Source organism: Macrobrachium rosenbergii, chromosome 20 (genome assembly GCF_040412425.1).
Source record: "Macrobrachium rosenbergii isolate ZJJX-2024 chromosome 20, ASM4041242v1, whole genome shotgun sequence".
NCBI lineage: Eukaryota > Metazoa > Arthropoda > Malacostraca > Decapoda > Palaemonidae > Macrobrachium > Macrobrachium rosenbergii.
Window position 1 is genome coordinate 21,160,843 of NC_089760.1, and position 22,686 is coordinate 21,183,528.

At 38.3% G+C, this 22,686-nt stretch overlaps 1 protein-coding gene across 6 annotated transcripts in view; it reads left to right on the forward strand.

Moving 5' to 3' along the window:
- LOC136849137 (sperm-specific protein PHI-2B/PHI-3-like) overlaps nt 1-22,686 on the forward strand; it is a 79,890-nt gene that overhangs the window by 56,001 nt on the left and 1,203 nt on the right. For 4 of the 6 annotated variants that reach the window (XM_067122178.1, XM_067122179.1, XM_067122177.1 and 1 more), the window contains 4 exons: nt 2,646-2,703; nt 3,461-3,677; nt 4,562-4,695; nt 14,244-14,943. In XM_067122178.1, coding sequence (XP_066978279.1) covers nt 2,677-2,703; nt 3,461-3,677; nt 4,562-4,695; nt 14,244-14,651 — 786 coding nt within the window. In that variant the 5' untranslated portion in view covers nt 2,646-2,676 and the 3' untranslated portion in view covers nt 14,652-14,943. Of the gene's footprint in view, nt 1-2,645; nt 2,704-3,460; nt 3,678-4,561; nt 4,696-14,243; nt 14,944-21,369; nt 21,400-22,686 lie in introns of those variants that run through there. The other 2 variants (XM_067122182.1, XM_067122181.1) reach the window with 2 other exon arrangements.

Consider the following 22,686-nt stretch of genomic DNA (forward strand, 5'->3'; position numbering starts at 1 on the left):
GTTTTGACATACTGTAGTGCCTACTTTAACTTTGAATTGTTCTTTTTTAATGTATGAAAAGGAAGTGAAATGTTTGGTATGATGTTTGACACTAAACTCTCATGGTATAGTCACAGTGTTAGTCTTAATTGGGGAGCTGGTAAGATGTTGTCTTTGAATTTGTATAACTCACTGTTCAGGTCCCAGCTCGATTATACTTGTCAAATATGTTTTTCTGCATGTAAAACAGAATTTAAAGAACTTGTTTTGGCCATATGGGCCTAAAACTAGGATGCAATGAGAGCATTAATTTTTGAAGGGAGGAGTTGGGTCTATGGTATATGTGTGAGTAAATATACCCCAAGTAACCCTCCTTTCATTGTTTTAAAAGAAGCTGATGATTGAGATTCAGTGCGCCAAGATTGTCGAAGCCTTTTCACATTAGATTGAATTGTAAGTTGATGACATCACTCTTAAGAGGCAGAACGGCATTGCTGGGAAGTTAACCATCCTATATCCAACCTTGGATGATACCTGGAATTTTCTTGGGCTCAAGTCCTTTTCAAAGAAATTTCCTGTTGAAGAGGTAAAGCCACAACTCCTTGCACATGATGTTGTCCATAAAGATTAATGATATAAAGACCGAGGCTAATTGCAGACGTTGCTGATACAGATGTTGCCATTTTTACTGTCCAACAACCATGAGTGGGTATTGATATTTAATGACTCAATTGTACTAGCCATAGCTTGTAAACTCGTGTCTTCGAGTGGGATCCACAAAATTGGTGAATAAATGTTATCTTCGGGGATGGTATTCTTTCTTCTGATATAAATGCCCTTAACCAAATAGTCAAAATGAGTTGAGTTTAGCCAAAAATTTTTACAGATGTTATTTGAAGTCTTAAGAATCTGAGGGTGACATTTGCATGACAATAAAGCCATCAATCTCCAAGGGTTGATTAATCTAGTAGTGAATATAAGCAAAAATTATTAAATTTTTGTAGACAGGCTGAAGTAAAGAACTTTTTGGGGGGTGGGGAATCAGTTACACCAATATCGTTCAATTTCTGCAGCAAGCCTAAATTAAACTATTTGTATCATCAGTCTGCATATACTGTGTTGCAGTGGTTCTCAAACAATTTTGGTGTATGGCTCCCTTGGACTATTCGGATTTTTTCATGGCTCCCAAAGTTGATTAATACCTAGCAATTATACTTTATCGTATGGTAGATAAGTTGACTCTAAACAAAACTCAAGAAAAAGAAACGCTATATTTTAGTCCACCAGGCTATATTAGTCCACCACAGTTTTATTGCCAGAATTTTTCATTGTACTGTATTTCTAGACCACTTACAATTTTCTTTAAAATAAATTCAGGTGGAGCTTTGGCCATGAACAGTAATTGAACCTAATGTGATAAGTGATTTTACAAACTGATATTACTTAGAGAAAGTAACTTAAACTGAGGGCACAACATCAGTGAATTTCAGAAAATTTCAAAGTACCCCTCAGTGCCCATGGGAGCTAGCTGTGGTACTCAGGCATGCTGCAGCACACACTTTGGGAACAGTTTGTTGCATAGTGAACTAAAAAGAAAAAATACACAGAAAAGAAATATTTTGAAATTAAATTACAAACTAACAATTGCACTGTTGTTTTGACAATTTTTGATAGGCCTAATAGTTCTTGCATTGATCTTCTGGGAATGAACAGTTAACTGCTTTAAAGTACTTATTGCTATGTTTTATGTTAGGAACATGTAAGATTCATTTGATAATTTTAATTGTACAGTACAGTGCGGAACTGTAATGTTTATTCAAGGAACTGTCATTATGGCCAATATATATGATTAGAACTCTATATTACATGTTATTAAATGAAGTCAAATTCATAAAATATTGCATTGATCAATACACATGCGAGACACATTGAAGGTCATTGGGTTTGTACTCCCTAAGGCTTCCATTCAGTTAAAGATATGCTGCTCTGTTGAAATGAAGGATGGCAGTTTTTTTTCTAGCTCAATAAGAGAACATTTAAAGTGATGAACAAAATAAGCAAAGTTCCAGTCACCTAGAGTAAAGAAGTTTTTAAATAGAATCTTGCCAGCATTTAAGTGTTTACCAGTGCGCTTCAAATAGTCTGGTGATCAACTTTTCGAGAGCACCCACATTTTTACAAGACAGTTTCAACATTTTGTATATGCATTTAGTTACTTTTGTCATAATGTTTTAACTTAATGAATTAAACGCTGCATAGACTTTTGTGTGGTGGTGGCGATTGTAATCTGTCAATGGTTTGGATATTTTGGCAATAATTATGATAGGCTAACTGTCTTGAAAAGTACATTTTTCTTATGTACAGTATTTTGTGTATACTGTACAGCATACAGTGTGTTCTAGATAGAATTTAAAAATATTCATAGCTGCAGTGTTAAGGCAGTTTTTTTTCTATATTTGAGCATTTACAGGCAATGTTTGCATAGGGAAGGCTATAGTGTATACACAAATTTAGGCCAGGGGTTTTTGTAGATCAGTCTGGACTGAGGTGAATGTATGCAACATAATATTTTCTAGTGTTACACTCCCATAATTGGATGAGTGAAGTGTTACTCTACACTGTAGAATTTTAAATTTTTTGGAGATTAATGCAAAATCTTATTACAGATTGCATCTCATAACATGTGGACCTGAAAAAATGGCTACCAAGGCAAAAACAAGTAAGGTAGGTCTGGTCTCTGATTATACAGTATGGTCCTACATGATGGGTTATGACGACTTGATACTTCTGTATAGTGTTTGGTTGTGTAATTTTCCTGGTAATCTTTTTTTCATGAGACTTATGAAAGTGTTTTGTAATCCCCTCTTGTTGATAATATTTTGTAGCAAAATAACAGCACTTAATGTATACCCCTCATATCCATAATATTGGAGCCAGTCGCAGTGGCTATGCAGATATTAAACAAGTTGCAGTCTCACTTACGGTAAAATCTGCCTTTCACCCATTTCCAATTGGATGCAAACATTTAGTAACTCCTCCTCCAGTTTATATAGTACCATAGTAGTAACTTGACAAAAGATGAATTCATACTAACCATTACTTAATCATAAATTGAAATAATGTGTATTATTCATCTTAATCTCACTGAAGCAGCAATGGTGATTTTCAAGTAGTTACTAATGCTGGCCCATATTGCTGACTCTATCTAGTCAGGGATATTTGCCTGACAAGAACTCATGTACTTTGCTCATGGGTAACATTACACTGTAAGGTGGAAACATTCCTCAAGTACTTTAGTGCAAAGTTTAATGTTGTCATATATTGTAAATCTGCCATGGTAATTTCCTTGAAACTTAGGTATCTTGTATTTGCTTCCTATGGTAATTTATTTGTTTTCCTGTATCAGGAAATGGTGCATTATATTAAGTTTTAATCTTTTGTTTAGGTGAAGTTAATTGATGGAAAATGGTTCTTATTTTAGGATGACCAAAATTTTGCATCTGCAACAGAAGAATTGACCCCTGAAAATGCTGCTGAGAAGAAACCTAAAAAGACAAAAAAGGATACAAATGTAAAACCATTAAATGCAACTTATGTGGCTGTTCCATCTTCCTATTATACCATTGTGTTAGAAGCATTGACCAAGAATGATGACAGAAAAGGAATGAGTATTTCAGGTCTTAAAAAATTCATGAAAGGTAAGAGTTTCATATCAAGGTATTGACAGAATTTGTCATGAAAAATTTTAGTGAATTAGTGAAAGATTCTGGATAGGTTGGCAAGCAAAATATCAAAATATTTTAGTTTGTTACAGGTATTAGTTAACATCAGCAAGTAGTTTACCATATTTTACTATTTTTGTGACCTCTTGATCATGAAATTAATATTAGACTGGGTGACAGAGGTGTGCCTATATTGCAAAAAGGTGCTAAAAAGAAAGATTAAACAATTCAAGTACTGTAATTAAAAAAAATACATGAAGTATTAATAATTAATATTTCAGCTATTCAGTTTGGTTCTAAAACCCAGGATGCCAAGCAATAACAGTATTTATGGAAGAATTATGGTAGCCTAAGCATGCCAATCAGTATTTTGGTAATTCTACCAAAATGAAGTCTTTTCATCCTTTACAGGGTAAAGTTTTTCATTTTCAGTTACTGTAGAACATTTTATGCTGGGTAAAATAAGGATTGTTTTAACATCTTTAATAATAATCCTCTTAAAGCAAAGGCTAGTATAGCTGGTTACCTTAGCACGATCTAATCAAACCCAGATGAAGTTCTGTATTGTATATTGTCCTACCGAAGGATTCTTAGGTACTTGGATTAGAGCATGTATTTTAAAGCCTTAATGTCTTTTTTTTTTTCCCCCACTTACAAATTGTAAGATTGGATTTCTGCCATCCTCGTAGTTTTTACAATGGTTTTGACAGTTTAGGATAATTTTGTTTACAAACAAATTTTCCTAAACTGTCAAAAACATTCAAAACTAACTAGAAGGATGGAAGAATGCCTTACACTTTTCTTTTACTTGGAAGCAATACTGTAATGTGCTTGATTGAAAGAAATTGTTTTATTCACAGAGAATTACCCAGATAAAGAATGGTCCAGGTGTAAGCCCTTTATTAGAAAAGCGCTTGAAAAGGGGTTGCTGTTGGGTATGATTTTGAGACCAAAACAAAGTGAAGGAGCTGTTGGACTTGCTGGAAGATTCAAAGTAAGTTTCAGTAGATTTTTTCCAAGTATTAACACTGTGTAGACACTGGGGACCTTTATGTAAGAAATGGTATCCTTTAAACTAAACTTAAATATTTTTGTAGTATTGTATCTTCAAATCGTAACGGTTATGATCAGCAAATGCTTTCTGTTCCAACCTTCAAGTGATTAATCTAAGTCCATAACCCTTAGTGGTAAGGAAAAGTATCTACACTATTGGAAACCTTCAGTAGAGCAGATGATGAAATATGCAGGCTGCATTTTAGTAAAATAAAGAATAGTTTCATTATAAGTGGAAGTATAAAAGATAAGAAATTGGAGCTTAGTAACTCCTAAAAAGTTACATACACACTAAGAGAAACCAAAGAAAGTTTGGGCGGACAAAAGGAAATCTGGAGATAAACAATATTTGGGATATGTTATAAAGTTGCAATGGCAGGTGACGTAACAGGTTAAAGTGGGAGACTGATTAGGTGGATACATCAAAACAGAGTTGGTTTTGGGAATGTGAGTGAAAGTACACTATGGTACTGGAAAAAAGGCCAGTCTACTTTTGGTGGGTACTCTGTAATCGTTGCTGCATGACATAAGTTGCAAATACATGTAGTGCACGAGGCTAAAACTGGATGACCAAATAGCTTTTGGTATAAATTTGAAAGATAGTTTTTGGATTCTGATAGGAGTATATTAAAGAGGTTAATTAAGTAGCTTATCAGTCTTAAAACAGGGAGCATTGAACAGATTGAAATCTTGGTATATTGTCTCAAGGAGATGCACAGCATTGCATCAGTTATATTCTTGGATAATATTTAAGGCTAATTAAGGCATTAACATGTTTTTAAGAGTAAAAACTAAGTTTTTCGATGTTATCAGGCTTAAACTTGAAAAAAAAAATGTTCAAACTTTTTTAATGTATACCACAGAGATTGGCAACAGTTTTGAATTCAGGCGTTCCTCTATTAGCCAGTGTTATTTAAAGCAATTGTTTCATTAGCAATTGGTTTATATAGAATCTTATGTTTTCCCTATCCTATTCTTGTCATCATCATGCAGTTGATATAATAAATTTCCAAAGGATATGTGAAGATTAACTATTGGTGTTTATGAAGTAACACAACATTTAGACTTGTACGTGGGCTGCCGTCTACACAGGAATTAATAAATTTTAAATAAACACAGGTATATATAATAAGAATTGGGTTTAGAAGTCTGGGCAAGTCAAACTGTGTTGGTTGGATGTGATGCCTGATGTTTTTGCTGTAAAAGGTCTCATCTTCTGATGTTGGGATTCCCTGTGATGATAGAGAAGGTTGGAGGGTTTCCACTGGTGGCTCTTGAACAGGTATGACTTGGTGTAAAGGTTCACTCAAGTGCAGTGATGGTTGGTACAGTAGTCTGTCTCTGTCTCTTGGTGTCTGGTGCCAGTTGAATGTTTCAGAAACAAGCAGAAAATCCCAACCTCCCTGATCAGCGCAAACAAGGTAGTTCTGTTGTATGAGAGTGCCAGCTTTACAGCTAAAACAACTGGCATTACAGCTGGTCAAAAAGACTTGTACCTGCCTGGACTTCTATGGATTTAACAACACTCCCCACTTCAACATCCTTTGTACAGTATTGTAGTATAGGCAGTCCCTGGTTAACAGCAATCTGGTTTTATGGCGCTTGTCTAGTGATGAAATCGGTAATTTTCGGTGCTGAAAATCGCCGATTTCTGCTTATCGGCGCTGATAATTGGGTATTGGCGCCGATACATACCTAACAGAGGCGCCGATAACACAAGAATCTGCGCTTTTCGGCGCCGATAACCCCCAAAAATCACCAGTTTTCGGTTAGCAGTGATTTTCGGTTATCATCACACCCTCGGAAACGGAACCCCGCTGATAACCGGGGACTGCCTGTAATTCTTTACTTTGTAGATGGATGTTTGTGAGTGCAGTGAAACCTGAAGTTATAAAGTATCCTTTTGGAATTTATCATTGCTCTTTATCTATGATTTCCGTGAACATCCATTAATATTCTGATATGTTTTTAGACTATGAGCTATACACAACCTTCCTAATGGTTATCAGCTTACTACCTTAGGGTGATGTCTTTCATGAGTGATATTTTTAATATATAAGTAAATATAATTATTTTATTACCGCATTGTCTTGCCCTCCTGGTGAGGAGTTTACCGTTCGAGTAAGTTTCTCACTAAAGTATCAAATCAAGCTCTGGCAGATTCACTAATAGTAATATCCTTGAAAGGGGGTAGTGCTTTTTAATGCACCTGAAATAATACACCTGTAGGTATTACTAAGGGTGCGTACACACAGTCGAACAGTGTTTGTTGGACAAACACTGTTACCAGATAACAATAGGAAAAGCAAAGGTGCGCTGATGACGTCAGAAATGATCTTCATGGACTAACAGGCAATAGGACCTGGTATGTAATGCATAAAATCAGTCTGCTACAAAGACAAAGATTTGAAGACCACTACACTGATATTCGGCTCGGTTAAAACACCACATTATGACCAATGGCATCGGTTCCAAACTTTGTCTGCCGGACTTTGACAGGTGAACAGAGTAGAAACTATGGTATACATCAGTATCTGGCAGCGCTGCTTGTTGCCAGGTCAGTTGTCAGATATGCACTTATTTTCATACTGCAGGCAGTCCCCGGTTAATGGCAGGCTCGGTTAATGGTGATCCGGTTTTATGGGGCTTGTCTAGCAATGAAAATCGGCAATTTTCGGCACCGAAAATCACTGATTTCTGCTTATTGGCGCCGATAATTGGGTACTGGTGCCAATATACACCTAACGGAGGCGCCGATAACCAAAAATCGGCACTTTTCGGCACCGATAAGCCCGAAAAGCCCCGGAAATCGCCGATTTTTGGTTAGTGGCGATTTTCAGTTACCGTCACACCCCCAGAACGGAACCCCCACCGATAACCGAGGACTGCCTGTGCATAGGACGATATGATAAGTGTTGGTCTGACGAACACTGCTTGATCATGTGTACGCACCCTAAATGGCATTTGCAGTGTTCCTTTGGCTGCTAGCTGCATCTACATTTTAGCCTTTTACTTGAACATCAATCCCACTTCCTTCCTTCAGTCTTGCTGTCCAACACCACCTGTTAGTTCTTAGTGCAAATTTATTGTTGACCGTCAATTTTATGACAAAAATAAATTTTTATAAGTCCCAAGTTGACTGAAGGTTGTCACACAGCACCTTGCTCCTTTAGTACTTAAGATGGCCTTAATGTGCTGCCCCTATCACCTCATAGTTCTTAAAGCTGCTATAGTGTGGCGCCCTGACTCTCGCAAGAAATTTACTGTCCAATCATTTGCTTGGGCAACCTGGATCATACCCTAGGCCAGAATCTGTCTACCTTTATGATTCATAAAGTCAAGCTCCCTCAAGTCTCCTGTTTCAGCCAGATCTGACTTACCATTATGATTCATAAACTCAAGCTTACTCGTAGTCACCTGTTCTTTCCTGTTTTCACCACGATCATGACAGTTCGTGATATTGTTATCTTCAGGAGTTTGAAAATTCTGATGATTTTAACTTGTCAAGAGTTGTTACTACTACCAAACCTGTTCAAGTTTCTTAGAAACCAGGAGGATTACCAAACCAAGCTATATGAGGAGGGATTACTCAGCAATTTCTCAGGAACTTGTGATGTGTGTAACGTTGATGAAAGATGCAAGTGTGATGGTCCTAGCTCCCACATCGGTGACTTTAAATAAAACAAGCTATTCTTTTATTTTCCTTTCTTTTTGATAACATGCTGAAATAAGGATTTGCACCTACCACCATTAAGGGGTATTCTAGGCCAGTCCACAATTTCAATGTTCAGCATTTCTTAATAAAAAGTGAGGAGTAACCTGGGCCAGTCCACATGTTTGATGCTCAGTGTTACTTTGAGGGGTCCAGGGGAGGGAAAGCCCCCTCAGCCAGATCAGGGCCCAGTTCCCCAAGTCTGATTAGGTAAGATAAGACTTGGTTAGGTCACAGCATGGTACCCTAGGAAAGGTTAGGTTAGGTTATGTTAGGTTAGGGTAAGGGGGCTTTGTTTAGGTCGAGAGAATTTATTAGAATATAGAATTTATGCCAGAGATCAAGTGCTCGGACCTATGAGGTCATTCAGCACTGAAATGGAAATTGAGAGTAAAAAGTTACTGTTTAACAGGAGGAAAACCTCGCAGTTGCACTAGGAGAGGGTGGAAAGCAAGATAAAAAAAAGCAGCAGAATATGAATGTAGGCATAGTAAAAGGAATGAAAGGGGTTGCAGCTAGGAGCTGAAGGGATGCTGCAAATACAAGTAATACCTACAGTGCATCTCATGAGGTGCACTTATGGCACTACCACCCTGCAGGGTTGGTTAGGTCGAAGCCAATGCCAGACATGTCCAAATAGATACTGTTTCTCGATAGTCTCTATTCGTACATATGATGAAGTTTACAGAATAATGGGAAAACACTCAAATTACTATAATCCCATTCATATGGTTTTTTTGTTTAATCTTTTGCAACTTAACCCAGCTTTTGATGTTATTTCCCTTGGCAATAACAGCAGAACATCATTCTCAGGCCAGTAATCAGTAGCAGTATTGTTATTGATGCAGTTTCAACAAACCACTAATTAGAAAGCCAGGTTTTATGGTGTTTCTTGAATTGCTTGAGGTCAGCAAACACTTGGCACTACTGTTATGCACTTGTTCCCACTCTCTCAATGCGCCTAATGGACAAAAGTGCTACTGCGACCTGATGTAGTCTAGAAGCAAAAACTAAACATTGGTTTTAGTTTTGTGATTATTTCTTCAAAATACATTTATCATACTAACATAAATTTAAATCACTATATTGAACTGAACTCTGTCCTTTCATCTGCATATTTTTGGTAAAAATTGAAAGTTCTTAAAATTCTAGGCATAATTTCATCCACCTACAGAATCTTGGAGTGCGTGGATGTTTTACAATTGCTTCAAGATTTTCTTACAGGGAGGCAGCATCAAGTTGCCGTTGATGGTATCTTGCGTGAACCAAGACCTATTGTGTCTGGTGTTCCACAGGCTAGTGTTCTTGGTCTACTGTTATTTTTAGTGTAAACATGTAATACAGTTGTTGGTCTGGAAAACAAGATTGTTCGGTATCCCAATGATGCAACACTTGTGGGTGTCATATAGTCTCCACTTAGGAGAAATAAAGCTTCCCTTAGTCTCAGTTGTGACATGGAGTGGATTACTGAATGGTGTAGTCAGGGGGGGTGTGAGGCTGAACTCCAGCAAAACAAAAACTTGTCTATAATCCGTCATCCTTTACATCAACCTTGGACATGCTTATGTACTTCACCATCACTGTTCCAAGTGCTGCATTAGCAGCCATTCCAAGGACCACCCGACCCTTCATATTGTAATGTGTACCCTTGTGGAACAAAGACTGCACCAGAGCTCTGCACATAAAATCTGCTGCTTGGTGCATCTTTACAAGGGAAAGAAACACTCTTGGACACCTTACTGCCTTTGTAATTTTTAAAGAGACAGCTTCATTGAAATGCACAAGATGTGCTTCAAGAATCACAGGTTGGAGGGGTATGTCTAATTATTAACATTCTCCTCCCTTATTTCAGCTGTCTGGGGATGTATGCACAATATAACAGGAAAACACCCACCTCATAAAGCCCCAGTACTAAACATAAATAATAATCTTGTTGCTGACACAACAGAAATAGCCAATACACTTGGTCAGTAGTTTAGCTGCATTAGTACAGGAGAACATCTCCCTTCCCAATTCACAAACACAAAACCCAAAGCAGAAAGGGACCCAATTAACTTTACATTATCCTCCGTGGAATCATATAATATTTCTTTTTCCTTAACAGAACTTACCACAGCACACAAATTTTGCTAGAACACATGTGAAGGACCTGATGGTATCCACAGTCAAATACTTCGACACCTTTCGGCAACTTTCATACCTTTCTCCTATCATTATTGAATAGAATATGGACAAAAGGTGACTTTCCCAAGAGTGCCATGAATCCCTCATCCTTTCTTTCTTAAAACCAAATAAATCAGGAAATGTACATCAAGATTACTGACCCATTTCCCTAACCAGCTGCGTATGTAAATTACTAAGCATGATAAATTTTCACCTCGTGGCATTTAGAGTCAAAACAACAACTTTCTTCATCCCAATTTGGCTACAGACAGGGCTGTAGTACAGCAAACCGTCTTGCACACATGGAATCTTACATCCAAGCAGCCTTTGCTTCTAAACAATCAGTCTTCGCAGTTTTCTTTGACCTAGAAAAACCATTTGATACCAACTGGAAATACCACATCTTACATCAACTACTACTACTTGATATAAAAGGTAATGTGGGGAATTTTCACCCAGTCGTTCCTTAACAACCGAACCTTCTGTGTACACATAAACCCCTTGGTTTCTTTACCCTTCATTCAGTATGGAGGAGTTCCCCAAGATAGTGTTCTTAGCACTACCCTATTTCCCATAGCAATCAATGGTATTATAGCATCCCTGCCAGCAGGAGTTATGTCCGCCCTTGTGTTCGATGGTCTTGCAATTTATGCTGCAGGTTCTTCAATCCCTAAGCTCCACTCACTTATACAGTCTGCTGTTCTAGCTGCCTCTTCATGGGCTACTAGACATGGATTTCTCTTTTCCACTAATAAAACATTTTTATTCTTTTCTCTCACTCTCAAACGGTATCTCCATCTCCATGTTTGCTTTACAATTCGCTTATGCAGTACTGCAATAGTGGTAAATTCCTGGTTTATTTTCAATTCCTGCCTTATCTGGAAGGAGCATATCCTACCAGTTAAAAAAGCTGCTCTCCAACATCTTTGCCTCCTTCAAACTTCATCCCACATTATTTGGGGTTCTGACTGCAAAACGCTTTTGCACCTACATTAAGCCCTGATCTATCTGTTCTGGATTACAGATGCCATGTGTACTCTTCAGCTTCCTCCTCCCTTCTCGGCCTTCTAGACCCAGTGCACCATTTAAGACTAGATTGACCCTTGGGGCCTTCCGATCATCGCCAATAGAAAGCCACTATGCCAAATCAGGACTACCATCACTCACCCACTGACGTGCCCTTCCCACTCTTAAGTACTATACTAGATTTCAGCAGTTCTCTACACAGAAGCTAACTATACGTGAGCCGCCAAATTTACTAACAATCATAACCAACCCACCCTTTCTCCGTCCATATGAAAACCCTTCTTTCTCACTCTTCATCCCCACAATTGGCAATCCTTCCGTTCTATATTCATACTATCCCACCTTGGCTAATCCCCATTCCCTCAGTGTGCCCATCTATACTACATAATTTTTAAAAACTTAAACTCTCTCCTTTATACTACGTTCTCATTTCCTAGAGACAGTGATGCATGACGTTAGCACCCCGATCTACACAGGTGACTTCAAGTCTCCTAAAGGAACTGGGGCAGTGGTCCTCTTCCCCTACAAACTTCTCCAACTACTGTATTACCACCAGTGGCAAGCAAACCCTTTTCCAATCTATTGCCTGCACACATCCTATAGTCCATGAAATTTGAGATTGGCTTTTTCACATTTCAATGTAGAAAAAGCTAATCTGCTTCTGCTTGACCCTGAGCCATGTGGGCATCCTAGGCAATGAGCAAGTGAACTCATTGGCCTGCTCTGCAGCTTTGTTGGGATGCCCACACTTCAAAACCATCCCATATTAAGATTGTCCCATTCTTTTAAGTCACTGGCAGTTTTTCTAGACTGGTATCTCGAATAACAAGCTCCGTGCAGTTAAACCTACTGTACTACCATGATTAAACCCATGTCACAAGAAAAGACGATGGGAAACAGCATTTACCCAACTACGTGTCGGTCATACAATCTAACACATTCCCACTTGCTGAACGGATCCCCTCCAACACTGTGTCCAACTTTCCATACCCCTCTCTCAGTATCCCATATAAACCTTTCTTGCCCCCAACATGCAGTCGCACGCAACAGAGCATTTCCCAGCCTGACCTCTCTTCCCCATCCACCTTGCCTTTCAAGATATTCTCACCGAATCAGAACACATCCCCATAGAAAGTGTAATTACTTCCTTCAACAAATAAACATTCTTCATCGAATATGACCTATCAATCACTAACTTCGACCATAACTTACTATAAATAGCATAACATAGCACCATGTGGTCTGCATGACGTGCTTGATAGACATTAATTCAGTTCAGCTCTGAAATTTCTGCCAAAGCTATTCCAAAGCACATTAACCCTGTTCTTTATTATGAGAGATCAATCTCTTTTGTACTCCAGCCATTTGCTACATATACCATTGAAGCAGGTCTGGCTCCTCTGCTTCAAACTAAATTTGATTGAATGTAAACCCAATGATGGAATAAACCTTTTTCAAACTACATTGGAGTGTTGCTGAACTTGAACTCCACTAATAATGAATTTAAGCTGGAAGGTTGCACTGCAGGGAAATACTGGGTGCAATATGTTACAGTACACCCAAAATGTGCATTTTGAATCTTAAGCTTAACAAAAACCTCTTAAACACCTGATTAGTCAAACTTTTGTTGTATGGATTTGGTCAACTACTAGCAAGCAAAATTCAACAGCAAAGCCTTGTGTAACCCTTTAGATTGCCTCACAAGATGAAAATTTCAGCAGTTAACGCTTTCCCTTCATTGCTGATATGGCACTGCCATTTTTGCACAGCCAAACTTTCTGTACCTTTACTAAGAAGTGCATAAATATCAGTTATCAAGTAGGTCAATAGTGAGACTGCTTTGAGGACAACCTACTGTTTAAAAAATGTGTAATGTGGCTCTTGTTGTCATAAGGTAAAACATGTGCTACTTAAGGAGAAAAACCTCAAATAAGATCATAGCCATAAGTGGGTGTGAAGTTCACATATGATAACTTCCCATCTAAAAATTGTAGCAATACATTTTGAAAGTTTAGGCACTTATGTGTAAGGGGCCTATAGATCCATGTCAAAAGCTACATCAGAATATCCAGATGTTAATGTTTTTAAGAATACTGGTATACTGTATGCTGCTTCCTAATGTACTTAATTTTTTTAGTTGTGGTATTGCTGTGTTTTGATATACAGTATACTGCTTCCTAATGTACTTAATTTTTTTAGTTGTGGTATTGCTGTGTTTTGATGGATATTTTTGTCATGAATGTAGAAAACTTACTGAGCATTTACAAAAATAGTACTGTACAAGAACAGTTTTTGTTCAGAATGAAAGTTAGATTTAATGCTTACCATCTACGGTAGTTGGTCCATTTACAGTTTGAGAAAAGCTGTAAGTGCAAATTTTTAAACTATTTTCTGGAAGTTTTTTTAAGGGTAGAAAACTTTTTTCACATCTGTGCTGTGATTTAGGAGTAAGTTTTCTTTTAAATTTATAGGATTTAAATACTTTGATTTTTGAGATTTTCAATTTACAGATTTAAATTTGAGAGAATATTGTTTTTATATTTGTGGGCTTTAGTCCAAATTTTAACCCTGAAACTTTTTCCCCATAGTTAAATAAAGATTTTGAGGCAAAGCCACCACCTAGTAAAGCCAGAACTGAAGGTAATGCTACAGCAAGTAAAGGGTCTACAAGAGGAAAGAAGAGTACAGAACTTGTAGGAAAAGTGAAAAAAAGCCGAAGTGAGAAAGGAAAAGTTGCCAAGGGAGAAAAAAATAAAACAAAAGGTAAAGGTGAATCAAAAGGTGAAGGCTCATCAAAGACAAAAAAACTGCAGATAAAAACAAACCACGTGACACACAAAAAAACTACAGATAAAGAGAAACAGCCTTCTCAGAAAGAAAAAACGCCACCTCAGAAAGAGAAACCACTTTCTCAGAAAGGGAAACCACCTTCTCAGAAAGAGAAATCATCTCGGGTAAAAGACAAGAAAAACTCTAAGGAAGAAAGTACCAAATAAAGATATTCACTCAAAATCAGTGATGTGGGGTTTTAGAAACCTGGTGTATTTCAGGAGTCAGTTTCTAAAACTGTTTTTCAAAGAGTAAAGTAACAATTGTTTTAGCCATAATACTCCATGTGTCTTAAAGTTCTATGGTGCTGTCATATTTTTTTTAAGTATTGAAAGTATAACCAAAAATTTTTAATTTTATTTTTAAGCTAAATGTTCTTTAGTCTTATGGTTCTTTTTAGATTGAAAATGCACTTTTAAAATTAAAATATTTTTATAGTCACAATAAACTGTAATAATATTCAGTGTTTCACAGCTCCTGTGTTTATTTGGAACATAATTTTACACTTCGGCTATCTCTCTCACTAGGCTTTGGATGTTAACTACAGTGGATACAAATGCTGACAGGTACATTCCAGAAGCTAAACAAAATGGCCATGGAATCTGAGATAAAGTATTAGGTAAATGCACCACGGACAGGGAGGTCTTGGTAACTATGGATGTATACTTTATTGACCTACGTTCTTTAGCTGCTGGAACCATTTTGTACCAGAGACTCATATTTTAAATTTGGCACACTAGTTCTAACTTTATTTTAGGAGTTTTGAATTGTTGATGCTGGGTAAAAATAACTCCATTCAAAAGTTATGCAAATAACAAGAAGTAGGAAATACTGGAGGGCCATGGTTGCTAATGCCTTGGATACATGGAAGATGGTGGTTATGATGCAGTTCATAGGGCCCTCTAAGGCTAAACAGTGACAAGTTTGCTTGACAACTGTAAACTAGTATTTTGTAGCACATCTGGCCAAATTGATATATTGTTCAAGGTTACATCCTTAGTCTGGACAAATAGAGGTGGGGTTTATAAGATTGTGGAGTTTCTCTTCCAAGACTTAAAATTTCAGTGGTTTTATCCTCTTGTTTAACACTGGCAAAAAAATATTCACTAACTGAACAACACTCGGCACAGCTGAACAAAAAGTAGCTAGGCTTCCTAGTCACAAATTATAGTACAGGCAGTCCCCGGTTTACGACAGTTCCATTTTTACGCCGCGTCGTAAACCAAAAATCGTCATGAACCAAAAAATCGTCAAAAACCTAAGAAAACCTTACTTTTAATGCATTGGGTGTATTGAAAACGATGTAAACTGCATTTTTATTGAGTTGTTCATCAAAAAAACCTCAAAATTTTGATCATTGTGCCGTTTTGGAGCCATATTTCTTCTGTCAGATCGGCGTACGACACGTCGTAACCCCGGAACATGCGTTGTAAACCGGGAAATAATTTCTGATGAATATACTTGAAAAGCGTCGTAACCTCAGAACGTTGTAAGCCAGACCTGTCGTAAACTGGGGACTGCCTACTTACTCATTAGTAAGAATTATAATTAATTTCAGTTGGCAGATATCAAAATGAGACCAATCTTATCTCTGTTTTGAGACTACACTCTTCATTTTTCAGCACATTACACCGAGTCTGATTTGTAATATATTTCTCCCCATACTGTCTATTTGGAAAATTTCTATTTTCTTTTAATGGCCATGTTTCAGCTGCCTTACAGCAGTATAGGCCTAGTTTATGCATCTTAAATCTTTGTTCTTGGTTCAATTTCAGTTCATAATTAGGCCTATGAATATGCACTTAGATTTTATGTATTCTGACAAGTCTGTACCCAACAAAAGCTGTCAGCCACCTGTATCTTTATACTCTTATCACATCCCCTAGCGTACTCTGTTGAGAGGAATGTTGAAGTCATATGGTTTCACTGGACAATTTTCTGTTGGCTGCGTGACAGGCTTCATGAAAAGGAAGGGGGTGGCAGGGGATGTTCTCCTGGAACATCCCTCTATACTTTTTTCATCACTGTATTACTTCATTCTCTTATTTTATTAATTTTCATCTTATCCGGCCTTTATAACTGCTATTAAAGAAGTGCAGATATTCAATGATATTTTATACAAATACACAGCATGAACATTCACACATTCTTCAAAGTTCTGCTATATTACAGATAGATGATTCCATGTTCATTTGGTCTTTGATCTAACAGGCAGGTTAAGCTGACTTACCCTTGCTGTGTCAATATTGGGGAATGCTAATTCCTTGGTCAAACTGATATTTAATATTTCAAGAAGTTTATATTTCTTCCCTTCATGACCTAATATTCTCATTTTTTCGTGGTGCCCCAAAACAAAGGGATGTCATGAATGTTATCACAAGAAAAGGTGCAACTTTTACATGGCACACTGCTGCATAAAAATGGGACTGTGTATAGATCAGCAGTATCCTGCCCTGGAACATCAAAAACTAGAGTTAAGGCATTCTAGTCACAGCAGGTAGTGAAACTCATGTGACTTCTAAAATCATTCTCCAGGTGGAAATATTGAACACATTACCCCCTCATAGAAACACCATAAAAGTGGTATTCAGCAAGGAAGAAGGCATGTGTCATCCACAGGCATTTAATGCCGTGGAAATGGAAGACAGGTTCAGATATTCAACTCCTGTCATTAACATATTTTTACTTTTTTTTTTTATTATTTTTTTAATAGAGGTTTTTTTTAATCAAGTTTTTTTTTTTTTTTTTTAATCGAGAGGAATTGCCTAACCGAATGGCAAGTCTTGAGTGGGGTAATTGCCAAAGATTTTTTATGGTGATCTAATGCTTTTAAAGAAAATTAGGTAGTTACTGTAAATCTGGATCAATTGGTTTTCAGTTTGCCTTGAAATTTGTATACATGTTCCCACACTCTTGAAAACACTGAATGGCCAAAAGAGCCCCAGTGCTGGGTTTTATAGCCTAAATTTCATAATTTACTTCAACTCTATTTTCTCCTTGCCTTCATCACCTCTTAGAGAAAAGAGAAAAGGATTGTCTCTTGAGACTGATTCTTAAGCTGCATTGGAATTACTCTCTCTGTTCTCTGGTTTCAACGGAATGAGCAAATCATGAAGTTTAGGTGATTAAGCCAAGTGCTGGGGCACTTCTGGCCCTTCAGATTGTAAGACAGTGAAGTGGAACAGAGTTTTTTGAAAGAAAGATGGAAATCAGAAAATGAAATGGAGCACAAGAATTGAAACTCTGTTGAGGGGTAGTGCCATCAGTGCACTTCACATGGTACTCTGTTACTAAAGGGTGTTTGCAGCATCCCTTTGGCCTCTTGTCTACAATTGCTACTGGACCCCTTCACTTCTTTTCTTTCAACCAAGATGTAACAAAACCCTTACATTTCATCTTGCCAGGAAATGAGGAATTATGTGATGCTTAGCAGTTGTTGTTGTAGGAACTGTGGCTTAGCTTAGCCAGCATAAAGGAAGGGAACTCTCTAGTTGCAGTAGCTCTTCCAGTAACTTAACCTCTGGCAGATGTTTCCACATCTCTTGTTCCAAACAACTCCTTCAATAGAAGACAGTGTCCAGGAGAAAAGGTAGAAACCTTCCTCTTTACCACCTCCATCATTGTCATCATCTTCAAGATTGTTGTCTTCTCCTTATCCCCTGATTCATTACTACTGCTCAGAGACAAGGAGGCAAGTGGAAGTCTACGGCCTCCTGTAAAAAGAAGTAAGTTCTCTCTTGCACTCTACTTCGTTGCAAGTGAATGGAAGTGGTTTTTCTTTCATGCATGCCCACTTTGAAGACTGCTCCCTACCTATTCCCTGGTGTGCCTTTGAACTCAATGAAATGAATCTGTACATCCTTGCTCTTACCTTACTAAGTCTGTCAACCAGGTGTGTTATATAGCTCAGGGTAGACCCACTCCTTGCATCTCTGAGGCATTGCACCAGGGTGGGCTTGCACAATCTGTTCATTCTGTGTATGCATGATCTCCAGACTATGCACAGTCTAGCAACATGACAAGTTATTTGCTGTGCTTTCCTTCTGGAGGGTGGGGCATAGGTCACCAACACCTCACTTGAGAAGAAGCTTCCCAGAGTGGTTGCAATCTGAGCAGTCTCTCGAGGGAGCACTACTTTGATCTCTTCCACCTTCAGTGCAAGAGTATAGTGCACAAGAAAGGTGGTGCATGTTCTTATTCTCCCCTTGGTTGTGACCAAGTATAAGAGCAGTGGGGCAGCAGTTTGTCTGAATTCTGTTCAGACAGCAAAACTGCTGGTTCTCTCCTGCCTTTTCCAATGAGAGGTGCAGCTGATTCAACGAGATCGGGAACAAGCGAGGAAGCGGAAAATTTGCGAGACTCTTCTTTTTGGAAGAACAGCTTGGAGAAAGTCTAAGGATGTCATGAACCACATTTCACTAATTCTCAAGTGGAGGGAGAGTCTAAGTCACCTTGAACCTCAAGCATGTACCTTGACTATATCCCATGCCTTTCTAGGCAAATGCAGTTGAGCTAATGCTGCCACCTGTTGTTAAGTTGTTGGTGCATACAGCAGACTTCTGTTTGCAGTACTTGAGTGCTGAGAGATTGGTCCACATGCAATTGGGTAACACTCAGACCAAGATGGTTATTACACAATTGTGGCTTATTCTTGTACCACTCTGGCAAGTGGTCTTAGCTGAAGTTTTTCCCAAAAGATCAGGTAGCTACCACACCACCTCTTGTCAGTGTATATAGGCTTTACCATGCACAGACATACAGGATGGTTGCGCTACAATCCTCTGATGTTACACACAAACAGTTTTGCTTTATGTTTCGACCAATCAAATGGAAGTAAATTTCTACCATGATTTCATCAGATTGTGTTAACCTGAATCATTATTGCAAGACAATCTACAGGTTCATGAACAATGATTTTGAGAGGTGGTTTGTAATCTTTTTAAAATATCGGAATTGACTAAGCTGTTCTTGTACACTCACTCCCAAGGAAGAACTTGAGGCTGTATTGATATCAATTTGTCTTTGTAGGAAGTCAACTCTTACTGTAGGGAATTTATACCTTTGGAGGTTCTTTAATCCTATCTGTGCCCCTGCATCAGTATTAGTATGTAGACTGTTAAGCTCTTGGTGAGCCTAATGATCTTTAGGAAGCAACTATCGCCATTCTGTCATGAAACTTACCGGACGACTCTTCTAGGTGTTCTAATGGCTGTGGGTGGTTTGCCTGTAGGGTGGTGGACCAGGTAACTTGCCAATGTTATCTAGCAATCTAGTGGACAACTTCTTACAATCATGCAGGATGCCTTTGTGGCATCAATTGTGGCTCCATAACAACAGAAACGATCTTAGCATCTTGGTTACTGCATGAAGGGAAGTCAGACATGAACTAAGGGCAGGAAAGAATCACAGATTCCCCATTCCTCCCCATCTTTGCTGCCACACCCTTCATTCTCCACAATACCTCTTTAAGAGGTAACTTGGAGTCAGTGGTGAAAAGAGAAGCAGGATGCTTACATTCTCTATTCCAACGCCTAATATTCTATGAACCTTTAGTGGTAGCGAAGTGATCTGCAGCCAAACCTAAGGGTGTGGTTAGACCTTCAGGTTCTTGAGTTGGGAAGAAATAAACTTCCCCAAACCCAGACCAATATTCCAGCCCTTTCTCCTTCAGAAAGGGAAGTAAAACTTAACCAACCTTCCTTCCTCCTGCTATAACAGATAGGGTAAGAGAAGAATGGGCAGGGAAGGTTACAGTATTCGTCCCATTAATACAGCTTTCATATTTCAGAGGGTTGCTCATCTTGCCATCTTAGCATCCCCTTTAGATTCTCCAAGATCTAAAGCCTTGCTGGCAAGGTTTACAGATGAGATGGAGAAAGGCATTAGTAGTTGCAAGGGACCAGTCAAAGTTTTCACAGGTGCCCCCCTCTTGAGTAGGAGGATCACTGAGACTGGAGTTTGGTATCTGATCCCTAGCTAAGGTGTGCTACATTACTCTTTAGATGGAATGGCACATGTTGTGAATTAGTCATATTCATGCTTAGGCAGCTCCGAGAAATGCAATTACCTCTCTCAGAATACCACATTTTCCTATTTTGTCTGCCACAGGACCGTAACTTGAAAACGGTTTCAAGCCAGACATCTCTACATGTGGTTATTAGGTTCTCTCCTGAATGTTGTCTAGACTTAGCTCTGCTATGTTTACTGTATACAAGCTGGTCAATGAATTTCTATTGGGCTCCTGCTCCAGGAGGAGTCCTACTTATCCTACTTGCTTCTGACATATTGGGCAATAGATAAAATTTTAATTCTGCACCTAATTAGCAGACAAGTACCTGGTTATGTATGTAGGATGGCAAACTCTAGGAGTTCTATGAATTCTCCCTCCTCCTGAATTGTTGGGGTTTTTAATGGTGCTAAGGCTCGATTTATCTGCAAGTCAAGTATTCTTGGAATGTTGGAAGCATTGCTACCCTACATGGTTCCAAGAAAAGTTGATCGTTACTTGGTACTATTTTTGTTACACTACAAAGATAGGCGCACCTTGCCGAGCAGAGAGGAAAGCTTTGCTCTTTCTCTGCACAGCCACATCTGAAGATGCATCAATGGATGATTTGCCACATAATTGGGCTGCCTGCCAATGTGGATCTTGCTGGCAGACGAGCTCTGTGGTTGGGGTCTGTTTGATATGTTGTAATCCTTACTCCCTCAAATGGCAGCTTTTATAGCTTGGGCTGGGTATTTTTTCCTATGCTTGATCTCGTAGCTTCTGACTGAACAGAATGTTACACTGTTCTATTTTCTCATCCCATTCCCTGGAAGTAATAATGGAAGCTATAATTGGGTTCTATAATTACCACTAATTTTTTTTTTTTTCATCCGCAGGTAATCAAGTGTTGATTTCTCTTTTCAAACTAACTCAGGCTGCTGCTACTCATAGCCAATAGTTGAGTGGCATTCAGTACTGCTGACCCTCATGAACACTGGTCAGAATGCCAGTATAGCAGTCATGGACTCCTTATTCACCCTTACTGAGAGACATACATCCAGGCAGGCTGCGCTGTAGGACTTGCACTTAGCTGTAGAAAAGTACTTGCTGAACCAATTTTTTAGTTTAACCAGGAGTAGCTGCCTTCTGCTTTGAAAGCCTACGGGGCATTTCATGGTTCCCAAAGGTCCTTTTTCACTTAAGTACATTCCCATAATGAAGGCTACTCTGGCCCAGAGCCTAATGCTCTGACCAACCTTTTCACCAAACTGGAAGGGTGTTACAGGAGTCAAGGCATCCTGATTGTAAGTGCAACCAGGAGCATGACTTTTCTAGTTGGTGTTAAACTACAATCAGTTAACAAGGACTACCTATCACCTAATGAGTAAGCCTCCTTTTATATGTCAATGGTTTGTATTTCTGTTGGAACAAATAAATTTTTTAAGTAATTTGTATTTTTCCTGGTACAATATGAATCAAGGCACTTTTATATGGCTAAAACCCACTACAACCACCCAGCCTGGTCCCTGCAGCTTAAGGAAAAGTGGCTAGCATTATTGAGTGAGCAAGAGGCCTTCCTAACTCGCCCCCTTTTACCATCGGTTAACTACGTAGTTCAATGACCGCGCCAGCTCTTGCTGAAGGATAATTATAAAAATGCAATGGTTTAAATACCTAGGAAAAATACAAAATACATCTGGTCTTCCATATTCAAGTGTTAGTACTCAACTCCCAATTTTAATTAAAACTTCCCCTCAAGAAATTCTCCTAAATGGTTGGGAGTGGCAGACTGAAGCAATGTCAGTCAGAATTTTGCCTTGGACAGACTTATATAATGACATTTATGCACAGAAAAAATTTACTTAAATAGCCTTAAAGTGTGCTTGTGATGCTATTCCATAAATTAAAGATAATCTGCAGTTCTCTGATAGAACACAAGTACTAATAAAATCTTGCAAGCATTTTATAAAAAAAAAAATTGCAACATGGAAAGTTAATTTGTCCCTTTCTCCTTTATCCATTTTTGAAAGTGAACATCAGTGATCCTTCTTTAGTAGTTAAGAAAATAGGCTTACATTCCTTCTTCAGTAGCTAAGAAAATAGGCTCACATTCTTAAGAACTAAGCTCAAGAGTTTAATGCAGGAAGATAACCGAGCTCAAGAGTTTAATGCAGGAAGATATGTTTTATTTTCTTAAAAGTTGTGCATCATGC